The sequence below is a fragment of the Miniopterus schreibersii genome (genome assembly GCF_964146895.1).
Source record: "Miniopterus schreibersii genome assembly, chromosome: 3".
Classification (NCBI taxonomy): domain Eukaryota; kingdom Metazoa; phylum Chordata; class Mammalia; order Chiroptera; family Miniopteridae; genus Miniopterus; species Miniopterus schreibersii.
Genome location: NC_138103.1, coordinates 53,539,160 through 53,551,734, shown reverse-complemented (window position 1 = coordinate 53,551,734; position 12,575 = coordinate 53,539,160). Strand labels below are relative to the sequence as shown.

The 12,575-nt window shown below is 41.5% G+C and overlaps 1 protein-coding gene across 3 annotated transcripts in view; it reads left to right on the top strand.

Moving 5' to 3' along the window:
* FAM81B (family with sequence similarity 81 member B) overlaps positions 1 to 5,907 on the top strand; it is a 45,488-nt gene extending 39,581 nt beyond the window's left edge. For all 3 annotated transcript variants that reach the window (XM_081133284.1, XM_081133283.1, XM_081133282.1), the window contains 3 exons: positions 2,205 to 2,340; positions 3,720 to 3,915; positions 5,608 to 5,907. In XM_081133284.1, coding sequence (XP_080989410.1) covers positions 2,205 to 2,340; positions 3,720 to 3,915; positions 5,608 to 5,741 — 466 coding nt within the window. In that variant the 3' untranslated portion in view covers positions 5,742 to 5,907. The remainder of the gene's footprint in view (positions 1 to 2,204; positions 2,341 to 3,719; positions 3,916 to 5,607) is intronic.
* Positions 5,908 to 12,575: the final 6,668 nt, after the last annotated feature.

Genomic DNA, 12,575 nt, shown 5'->3' with positions numbered 1-12,575 from the left:
GATCAGAATAGTAATTTTTACATGGTAAATCATGTCCATTATGTTAGGAAAAAGTCCAAGGAGAGAGAAAAAAGATTTACATAAACTTTTACTTTATCCTTTAAAGCTTTCAAGGAGAATGCTATTTAAATAATACTTCATGTTTTAATAAACTACCAACAGACAGAGTCTGACTTCTGATTGTTACCAGGGAAATGAGTCTCCAATTGCGGGCAAAACCTTGTAATGAAAGGATCATAGGTAGTAATTCATTCTTTATGACTTTATTTTAATTTCAGAATTTCAATTGCCAACATGCCCTTCCAGAGATATTACGTGGGTACATTGGTTTTCAGAGGGATTTTAATATTGTATCAGTGATGAGGGTAAATGCTCTCATTTATCTACACAGTGAAGGTGAGCAGTGAAGGCTGGATTCTCAATTGTAAAGCTACCTCTTGGTTATCTGGGGATTCACTGCCCCCCTCAACCATCACTTTTAATTAATATTTCCACCAGAAATAGGGAAAGGAAGATGAAAATCAAACATTAGGTCTCTAAATAGCTTGGCAAGTCTACGATTTATTTGTGAACAGCCCTAATAAAAGGTATTGTATGAGAAAAATGGTTCACTTATTCATTTATTTAGCAACTCCTTACTGAACACTTTCGAAACTCTAGGCATTGTTCACAGTCATGAACAAAGTAAAATTCTTACCCTCAGAGAACTTAGTTAGGTTCTTAGTTAGGTGTCTTTTCTGATTACTAGTCCAGAGACTTTATCAGGAGAGCTGGAGATGCATATACATGCATTTTATGTCCAGCATGTTTTAAGCCATTTCCAATGCTACATTATCACAAACTAAATTATCTGCATAAATTTTTTCCTACGAACATTAAAGCAACTATTATTTCAAGCCACAGGTAGCCTGAATATTTCCAATATCAACATGCACTGTTCCTGCCAATCTAATATTTTGCCTAGTCTAAAAGGGAATGTGAAATGGACATCTCTGCACGAGCAAGTCACATGCAGAAAACACAGAACCCACTCGCCAGTCCCACCCCTTGTTCTATCTTTTCTCAGTCCCATATTTCTTAGTCATTCCAGATGCGGATCCCCTTTCTGATTAAACCCTCAGCCACTCTACAGTGACTTTTCAAATTGATGCTATATGACTCCAACCTTTTTAATAACATCCACTTCCATTTTTAAAAGTCCTTCATTCTCTATTAACACTCCTATGGTGCATCATCTTGATGGCAGCAGTCCCTCCCCCCACCTCTGCCTATTTTTTCTGGTTTTGCCTCCATGAGTAACTCAGTGCCACTTCAAGCCCCCCCATCATCCCCAAAGAACCCACTCAGAGACCCATTGGTGGCAATGAGGACTTCACTGAAGATTTCACCTGAGACAGAAAAGACAACCAAGGAACATTCTCTGCTTCCCCAAAGTCCTTTTGGGGTTCTCTTCCTTCCCCCTTCCCCTTTCCTACCCCTGGATTTTCTCTGCGCAACTAAACAAAGCAGGTCCTGCCTGGCCCAGCTCCTCTCACAGCCTCATGTGGCCCTTGTCGATCAGGGTTCCCTTAGCCAGTCTGCCCACAGCTAAGACTTTCTCATACTTTCTCATAAACTTTAAATAATAAATTATATTTAATGACATGTGAATAGACTATGGCATTTGGATTTCAGCGTATACGAAGTTAACCATTAGACTACAACCACGCGCTTCTGTTTCTTACTATGTTTATAAATAAGCCGTGCTGGTTTGTGTCTGCCCTGGCTGTTTCCCGGCTTTCAATGGCAGCACCAAGTGGTTCGAAAAGAGTCCAACCTACAAAGCCTGAGACATTCACTGTGACCCTTTACAGAAGTTTGCCAACCTTACATAAAGTAATACTTCCCAGCCCAGGTGACTTAGCAAAGTGTCACTTCCAGACACAGCCCTGCTTCCAGGGGCCTGGGAGGAATCTGCGTGGGTAACACAGGTTTCTGTGTGTGCGTGTAATTTAGGGCGTGCGGAGGGTTGTTGGCAGGAGCTCGGCTGAACACAAGCTCAGGACAGGACCCAGAGTGTGCTTCCTCAGCCCCGCATCACCCCATAAGTACTTGCTACACACACTGAGCTTCATCATCTGGAAAAACTGCAGATGTTTTTAAATACTAAATTTTGATTCTATGTTTAAATCTACTTATTAAAATAGAACAATTTTTTCCCTTAGATTTAATTCACTAGCAAATAATCTGTATGAGGAAGTTGAGAAAAATCAAAAAAGGACAGAAAGCCTATTCGCCAAATACGAAAAAGAGCAGCTGGGCCAAATAAACTCCTACCTGAAGCTCCTGCAGGAGAAACTGGTAAGGACCCCTGGTTCCCGCCGCCGACGGCTGCACGTCTGCAGCCTGCCCGTGAGTAAAGGCCTCCAAAGTCGGCCTTCAACACTCACAGCAACCTTGAGTGTCAGTAACCTACTTTGTGGGGGCACCAGGCTAGGAATCCAGAGGCCAGCCTTCTGTTCCTGTTTGCTACTCCCCAACTCTGAACCCACACTGCTCAGGGTTCTACCTCTAGAGTAACCAAAAGAAACTTTAAAAATTCAGATTCCTTTTCCCAAGCCAACGTGGAGGCATCAGACAGACCTCCCAAGGCCCCCCCTGGGTGCTTCTAGGCCAGCTCCCCGGGTGATGCTTAGACACTACAAGGCCTGAAAACTCCTGCCTTAGATTAGCCCTGTTACCTCTCCAGAGATCCGTCAGCAGATCAAAAGTTTTCAAAACTCCTTTTCCAGCTCAGACCTTGTGGAGAAACCCCCAGCTTTGGGGTGAGAAGGCTGCAGTCTGGGGGACATCCATCCGGGGCTCCCTTCTCCCACTCTTGCCAGCACAGCAGGAGCAGCACAGGCCGGCAGGCTCCTCAGTGGATTCAAATATGTTTCTGGGACTTCAGTAGAGGGGCTTTAGGCAGCCGGGTAAATAATGCTCCTGGCCCTCCACCTGGATCTGGAAACACCTGATAGAGACGCGATGGAGATGGGAGAAACATTACAGCTCTACCACTGACCGGGCTGTTGAGCTGTGTGTGCTCGGGTCTGCAGCGCAGCAGGCCCGTACTTGTCCCAGCTGATTTAGGCAGACGCCTCCACCAGTGGCAGGCAGCTCTACATGACCACAGGGTCACCTGCAGGCAGAAGCTCCCACCATAGGAAGAGGGAGACTGGAATCCACCTTCGAGGCAGGAGAACCGAAAGGGCCAAGGCCCTCCAGCCCTCTTGCTCCCTCATTCCCTGCAGGGCAGAGGGGATCCTAACCGACAGGCGGGCGGAGGGTCACTCTTCCAGCCGTCGTCTGTCCACATGGGGACATGAAGCTGGGGGAATAAGGACATCTAGCACTTGGAGCATGTTCAAGGAGCAGAATCTAAAATGCTGTCCTTGGTTACCCTTCTCTAAACACGAGGCTGAAATCCAAATCCTCAAGGAGTTTGTTTCAGCAAGACCATGCCCTGTATTTCATTTTCTTCCGTATCATACAGAATTCCGGGGGCTACAAATGAGCCAGGCCACACAAAGGGGTGAACTCTTAGGCTCGTGAACATAGTTTTAGATACAGGGAACTTGGTTTGAATTTTCATCTTTAACATGGAAAAGTGAATTTGTTAAAAACATTCTCTAAGCTGGAATACAAATCCACATAGAGTTTCTTGTCTGCAGAGTTTTACCATGTGATATCTTTTATAGGAAAAGTCTGAAAATAAAATGGAAGAGAAAATACGGCAGCTTTCAAGCAAATTAGAGAATTTCATTAACACACACAAACAGGATACAGAACTAAGCAAAGTAAAGCATATAGAAAATAAACTGTGGAAAAAGATGAACCAACTGGAAAAGCACTTCTGGGCTGAATTAGAGAAAATTCAGAATGAATATCAATCAGGTGAGCAGGTGCCTTTGATTAAGTAAAGAACATCAGTCCTTTCCTATCCAATCTCTCAGCTTTCTACTTTGAGCTAATGTCAGGCAACCAATCTTGTCATTAGTGACATCCTTTTGTATTTGACCTGACTTTCCTAAATATCCCTTAGAATGTCAGCATACCCCGGCAAGGTAGGTAAGTAAGTTCACTTTCTTCATTCACACTTGGCAGCGCCACAAGCTTGCCACTATGTGAGATTTTAAAAAATTATTATTTTCTAAGATCAGAGACTCATAGAATTGTTAGACCTGGAAAGTCCTTGGAGATCATCAAGACATGGCTTGTGGGTATATCATAAAACTAGGAGCCTAAATCAAATGTCCCTCATTGAACTTGCATGTAATGAGCCCGGGCAGATGTGAGACTGGAGACCTGACCTTTAGACGTAAGAAAGAGAGATGAATTAATAGAGTCCGGTGTAATGACTGTCTTTCTTCTTAAAGAGGCTAATGGCAGCAGTGTCAAGCTGAGCTAACATCAAAGAGGATTAATTTGAAAGGCTCATCTAATTTGTCAAAGAGAAGGACATGGGATAGGTGCTGTGGAGCAGCCATCTGCCTCCAGTCACAATTCTGAGGGAATTACCAGGACCCAAACATTTCCTTTATTAGAGAAAGCCCCAACTCATTTTCTGTCCTCTAGATCTCAGAAGAATGCAAGTCAATTCTACCTCATTTTGATCCAGTATAGAGATACCTTGAAGGCGTATTGGAAAATCATCATGGTCTCATTCTGCCAGATGCTGCTGGCATATAAGTAAACTCCTCTACCTAGAAATCTGACCCTCACCACCTCTACCCCCCCAACTCCCACTGCCAAATCAAAATAATGAATTATCTGACCAGGAGTCATGTCCCAAACCTAACTGACCCTTCTTTTAGGGCCAGGCTTTCTACTTAACTACCAGAGGTTTAATTTTATTCATTCCAGTAGTACAAACACAGCATGAGCTGAAGAGGGATTTGCAATCTACATGTCTCTATGTTTTATTAAGTAGGAGTTCAGCAAACAGGGACTCCGAATTAATGGTTTGTTCCTTTAGGCCTTTAATAAAAATGTGTTGAGAAATGAGTATGTAAAAGGCTCCAGTAAACAAGAAATGGGCTGAACACTAAGAAGCTTGAGATCTGGTAGGTTGTGGTCACTAGTAATTAGACTTGAATAAGAGAGATACAAAGTGCTGGGGGAGCGGGAAGAGGAAGTCAGTGGCCCCTCTTCAGGTCCCTCAAACAAGTTGATGTTAGAGAAAGTTTAAAATCTCATCTGAGATTTCAAAGGTCTTTACCTTCAATTTGGTAACAAGAATAAAAAAAGATCATCCAAATCTCTTGTCAAAGTGTACAGAAAGAAGAAACTATTACTTTAAATTTCTCTCCTGAAATATAGCAGCATTTCATTATGCAGTGTATTTGGGGGGAAAGAAAAGAAAGGAATTGAATTAAATTTTCACAAAGAGGCAGATATAAGTTGAAACACTATTGCTAACGCAGCTTCATGACATACAAGAAATGGTTACACATTTTTAGACTGATCTTAGTGAAATGTAATGTGCTGTGAATAAAAAGATGGTCAATTGTGGCAGGACTGCTGATTAACAACTTCTGTAAAAACCAAAAATTCCAATGCATTAAGTATACTCATGTCCTCTTCCAGGATTTAAATCAATTCATGACTCTCTCAGCTCCCTCCAACAAATACAGAAAACAAAGGTGGATTTAGAGATACATAAAGTACAAAAGGACCTAAAGAAATTACAACGTAAGATAGTGGAACTCCAGGAAGTATAGAACTTTCCAGTCTTCATTTTTCACCAGCCAATGGAGTGTTTTGTTGGTAAAAGCTGGAAAGAAGAAAGTACCTCTGAGATGTTTATGCTTCCTCTGTCTCTGTATTTATTACCACCTTTTTAAGGAGATGAATGTATAAAAAAATCCAATAAAGCAAATAATCTTTATGAGGTTTTCATTAATTTATTAATAACGAATTAAGGAATCTTTTTATGTGCATGCTTTTTTATATTTTTATTTACCTATAAATAGAAAAGAGCAATCTACACAATGTAACTGAGTGAAGTAGGCTGGGTGTAATACATTAAAGAATGGCAGGAACTGTGGCCAACTGGAGACCACTTGCCCTGTCTAAAAAGAACAGCCACTGTGCAGTTCCCCTTCATTATTAACACATCTATAACTCATTATTGCAAAAATTTCATTTTTCCAGAAAAACCAGAAATCTGAGTTTTATTTGAAATTTCTCCATTTATAAGCATTAGAAACAGTTGGCCATCCATATCCATGGGTTTTGCATCAGCAGATTCAAACAGTTGTGGATTGAAAACACTCCACTCCCCCAAAACAAAATTCCCAGAATGTTCCAAAATAGCAAAACTTGAATGTTCCATGCATGAAGCAGTATGCTGAATCCGTGAGAATAAAGTAATGTGCAGGTACACCCTGCTGTGGCCTGTAAGCAAATATCAGTCATATGCAAATACGACACCATTTTATTTAAGGGACTTGGGCGTCCTTGGATTTAGTATCCTCAGGGCTGGGGGCTGGGAGGGTGGCCCTGGAACCAATCTCTCCCACTCAGAGGATACTGAGGGATGACTATAGTTGAAAATAGTTCTTACCTAAGAGGGAATGTCTGTGGGCAGATACTGTCAGTTTGGGACTTCTGACCCAGAGATTTCTGTTTTCTAGCAATTCCAATATTTATAGCAAGTGATATTGATTCATTGTGCTCAATATGTCAGAATTATGAGCAACTAAGAGCTAACTCATGCAAAAAAATAAAATACAACAGTTTCCATGAAAAACATCCAACATGATTTAATCTAGGTTGCTAAATTCAAAAGCACTTCAAAAACACTAATTTGTTTCCTATAAAATTAAAACATTTCTAACTTTTCTAGATATAAATGTAAAATGGAGAGCCTGGTATTAGGCAGTAAACTCAAGAAAAATAAAACAAACTATTCATGTCATGCACTATACCTAGAACAAGGACCAATTTCTAACCTCAGAGCTTTGTGTAAACTTGGCAAGGGGACCTTTGCTTCAGACTTAGGCACCTTCCTTGGTTTAGGGAAAACTACTCTCCTAATGAAGAACACACTTACCTTCCAAGCAAGGTTGTGACCAATGCCTGCCTCTAATTTTTTAGCTGTATAAATATCTGCATTTATTTATATTAATTTATATGCAGCATAATTATTATCATCCAAGGGATTTTCATAGAAGAATTTGAGTTGAAAATGCAATAGCAAGTGTCCTTTGCTATCAAGGGTCATACTAGGATGAAGAGCTAGTATCTCAAGTAATCTCAATAACTTTTGCAAGTCAATAAGAAAATAACAAATCACTGTTATGTGTTTTTTTAATGAGTAAAGAATATGAACAGGCTAGTCACAGAAGAGCACAAAAAAATAAATGAAGATAGGAAAAGACAGTCAACCTACTAAAGATACAAAAATTAAAAGCATCCTTAGCTACCATTTTCTGATTGACAAACATTAAAGTGAGTGATAATACTGGGCTGACAAAGGTGTAGAGAAGTATGTACCCCCCTACATTACTGGTGAGTCTATAAATTGGGCATTTTAGAAACTTCCATCAATATTTTCAATGTATATATCCTTTGACCCTGGAATTCTAAATTTCTACTTAAAATTTATATTACAGGAGAAAAATCCTTGCAAAGTGTGCAAAGATATATAAACAAGGATGCTCATTACAGAACCATTTGTTGTAGTAAAAATAAAACAAAACAGCCTGACCAGGCGTGGCCCAGCGGTTGAGCGTCGACCTAGGATCCAGGCGATCAGGTTCGATTCCCGGTCAGGGCACATGCCCAGTTTTCGGGCTCAATCCCCAGTCGAGGGCGTGCAGGAGGCAGCTGATCGATGACTCATCATTGATGTTTCTCTCTCTCTCTCCCTCTCCTTTCCTCTCTCTAAAATCAATAAAGATATATTTTTTAAAAATAAAAAACTGAAAACAATCCAAATATAAGGAATTAATTGACTAATAAATTAGTGATATTACCAAACAAAAATGCTATCCAACCCTTAAAAAGAATTCAGAAAGATATTTAGGATACACAGTTGAAAAAAGCATGTTGCAAAGCTATATGGATATGATCCCATTTGTGCCAAAAAAACATTTTAAAAGAAGTTAAACACAATATGCGTTCCACAACATGCAAAAAAACACAGAAAGTTTTTTTAATATATCTTTTACTGATTTCAGAGAGAGGAAGGGAGAGGGAGAGAGAGAGAGAGAAACATCTATGATGAGAGTCATCGACCGGCTGCCTCCCGCACGCCCCCGACTGGGGATCGAGCCCGAAACCCGGGCCTGTGCCCTGACTGGGAATCGAACTGTGATCTGGATCCTAGGTTGATACTCAACTGCTGAGCCACGTCGGCCAGGCAAAACCCACAAATTTATAACATATTTAGTAGTGACGGGATTATTAAGACTTGTTTTCTATTATGCATTTATTAATGCTTTTACGTTACAACATAATATTTTGTTTCTAGTAAAATATATATTTTAAAAAACAACTACAACAACAAATATACTATTAGGCTGAAAGAGAAACTCTGTTCAACCAAATAAGCGGTGGTAGGAAGGGTTAAGTTAGGAATTCACACAGGCCAAAGGCCAAGTCATCTCACCCATACCTATTTTTTACTCTACAGACACAGCTACAAAAGCAGTGAGGACATGCAGCAAGTATATAAGCAAAAATGCTGCAGATTAAAATGTAATTTAAATAATAGTGCAGGATCAACCCAAAAGTTTTCCCAGAATGGCTCTCTCATTGGTGTGGACAGGGTAGTAGTAACATGTAGAATCAAATGTAATGCAAGGAGGTAATCAAAGGATCAAATGCGATCAAAGGATTCCCTTCCAGCGTTCTATTGCTTGGGATCCCAAGTTGGGGTGTTTACAAGTCTGCACAGACTCTAGATGGCCTGAGAACTATGCTAGTGAGAGGTGGATCCAGGTTTGTGTGGCCTTCAGCTCCAGTTTTGATTTGCTGTTGTCCTGTCCTGATGATCTGGCACAGTAATCTAAAGAAATATTCCCGGAAGCCACTGATACCTCAGGAGAGCAGCAACTTAACTCCATACAGAAGTGACCGTAACCAACAAAAATGTACCCTCTACCCCAAACGTATCCCCAACTCAACTTCTCTTTAGCTGGACCCAAAGATGCCCACAGCCATGCCAGGGGCACCTGACATCAAGTGAAGTGGGAATGGAAAGAGGTAGTGGTATTAATCAATCAGTCACCTTATTGTAATTGAAATGTCTTAACTTCTGCAACTTTTACCACCTTGGAAACATATGGCTAGGGCTCATGCAAGTGAGGGTCTCTGAAGTTCAAGAGCCATCACCTCTGCTCAGGGACCAGTAGAGCTTAGACCTCCCTCCCTTTGCATTTATTTTGCCCTGGATCCAAAAAGATGACAAGGATGAACAATCCACCTAGAGAAACTCAATATACATGGCACTTTATTCTATACCAAACAACAAAACTTAATCTCTTGAGCAATGCCAGACCTCTCTCCACAAATATAGGAGGATGCTTTAGCATCACAGAATCTGTAACCCAGATCCATCCTGTAGACTCAAGGCAAATGTTAAAATATGTCAGATATTTTATAAGTCCTCACTTTAGGCACAAACACCATCTAAGCAGGTCCTGCCACCTCCCAGCATTTCCTGCCTTTCCTTTCCTCTTACCAAAACCTGCTTTTGGGAGAAAAATCACATTATTAAATTATAATGTTCAAAGTATTTTTGCTTCCCCAATGAAGAAATCCATCACCTTATACTACACAGGTAACTGCCTTTTCAGGCCCACTGGGAAGTGGATGTACTCACCACCCGATAGCCAGGACAGCAATAAGGTCCAAGGCCATCAAAGAAATTGCATCCACAGAGTGCCCTGGACACCAACAGCTCTCCCCTCTCCTATAGAAACTTACCAAACATCTGCTACTATTGGTGTCGCCCATAATAGCAGCAAGTAGTATCCAAAAACATCAAGTAGGAAAACTTGATCTATAATATATGTACACACACATACATATGTTTTTACCTTATGAAGAGTCTCCAACTTTTGTGAGATACTGCTATGCAGGTTCCATTCATTCATGGGCGAGGCACTCGAGATACAATATTGAACAAACAAAACATGGGTCCTGCCCTTGGAGAACTTATTATTGTCAGTCTAATGGAAAAGACCAACAATTAAACTTGCAAATACATGGGCAAGTAAAGGGTGAAATGGGAACACCTGGGAGCGGCATTTAGCATAAACATGGGGAATCAGGTAGAGGGGTCTTCCAGAAGAAAGGGTGTCTAAATTGAAACCTCTAAGTATACGTAGACATTAGCCAAGGGAAAGGGGCTACGTAGGTGGATGTGGGGGCTCAGAAGGAGCAGCCTGAGCAAAGGCCTGGAGACCAAGAAAACGGAACATGTGCCAGGAATAAGTGTCAGAACATAAAGTGTGTGTGGTGAAGGTGAGGGGGGAAGAATGCGCGAGGTAAACAGCGAGAAGGCTGCAGAAGTTAGGGGAAGTGGGGTGTCTATCACAACAGGCCTTATAACTCATGTTGAAGAACTTGGGCTTTATCTTCAGGCCCAGCCTAGACTTTAGGATTTTAAATAGAATGACATCAGATTGGCACTTTAGAGAGACCCCTCTGGTGATGTGAAGAATAGATTACAGACTCTGGGGGAAGCAAATCCGGGTGGGAAGGGAGGGAGATGGTGCTGGAGGAAGAGAGAGCGCTCAGTTTTAAACTAACTGATGTTGAAGTGTCCGTGGGATGTCTAAGTGGAGATGTCCAGTGGTGAGTGAGAGCAAGACCTGGAGACTGAGAGAGAGATCTGAACTGAGGATTTAGCATAGAACTGGTTGTTGAGTTATGGACGCGAAAGGGTTGTCTGGGGTTGGGCGGAGGAAGGGGGACACGAAGACTTCGGTGAGAAACAGACTCAGAAAGAACTCCAAGGATACTAAACGCTGAAGGTACAGGCCAAAGAGGAACCTCGAAGTCCCGAGGTGGGATGTGCCAGCAGCAGTAAAGTAAGAGAGGGAGCGTCACTGTCTGAGGGTCGCGGGCTTCCATGGAAGCTTCTACCTGACGATGCCAACAATCACCTTGGAGCTCTGCTGGTAATGCTTTAACACCTACCACCTGTCCACTCTGACTGTAAACTCGAGAAGTTGGGTGTACCACACACCTCGGCGGGCAGTGGCTGTGAATACCTTCCTGAGTGCCTTCCGAGCCCTAAACAAGTGTGCTCCCTCTCCTCCTGGGCCGCAGAGGGAAAGAAGCCCTCCCGGGGAGAGGCTGGACCGCAGCCAGGACAAATATTAGGCTGTTTTGCCCTCCACCCAGCTTGGCATTTCCCTCCCCAGGAGATTCGAGTCACACACATTTGTGGTAAAAGTCTGTTATTTCAGATCTTTCCCTTAAATCACAATCATGAAATTCCCTATCTCCACGGACTAAATTTCCATAACCCCGATCCTTGGCAGAGTTCTGCTCCTTCGTTTTCAGAAGATGTTTACATGATAAATGTGAGTATAAAATGATGTGCTCAGCAGTATGTCATAAACCAGGCCCTCTTTTAGAGTCCCAATAAACAGAGTGAGAAAACAGAAAAATAATCTAAGCCTCTGGGCTGAGAAGTCTTGAGGGGTCTTGAGGTATGAAAGACGAGTTTAAAACCAGTGCCACCCAGTCACTGTCTGTGACTTTGATACATTCTTTAACTTCAGAGTCTTAGTTTCCTCATCATAAAATAAGGAGTGCCCTAGCCAGGGGGCTCAGTTGGCTGGAGCATCATCCTGTACACCAAAAGGTTGTGGGTTCAAATCCCGGTCAGGGCACAGATCTAGGTTTCAGGCTCTATCCCAGGTCAGGGTGCGTATGGGAGGCGACCAATCAATGTTTCTCTCTCACATTGATGTTTCTCTCTCTCTCTCACTCCTTCACCCTCTCTCTAAAATCAATAAAAAAACATATCCTCAGGTAAGGATTTAAAAAAATGGGGGACAAAAATACCTACTTTGTACATTATTGGAAGAATTAGAACATTTATTGAGCTATTAACAGGTATCAGAAACTTCTCTAAGGACTGGATAAATTCATTTAATACTTCAGACAGTGTTTATTAGTGAGGCAAAGAAAGACTAGGTAATTATATAAGGTTTCATTTTGCTAATAGGATATGGAGCCAGGATTTGAATTTATCAATCCAGAGAACTGCTCTTAAACATCTGCTATATTGTTTCTCTAATACATGCACAGCATCTAATAAAGTGTCTGATACATAGTAGCTACTGCATTTGAAAAATATTACTGATTAATAACAATAAAGCTTTTGAGTTTTATGGGAAAGACAACTTCCATGGTACTCTTTGTTCAACTCTGATTAAGATCAGTGTCTAAAAATAGAGTTCAAAAAGGTCCTTTTACTATATATGAGAATAGCGTGGCTTGCAAAAATTCTGGCAATGGTGCAAAGCAGAAAGAAGTGCAAAATATAGATTTCCCCTGGAACAAAATTATAATGAGGAAACAGTCCTCTA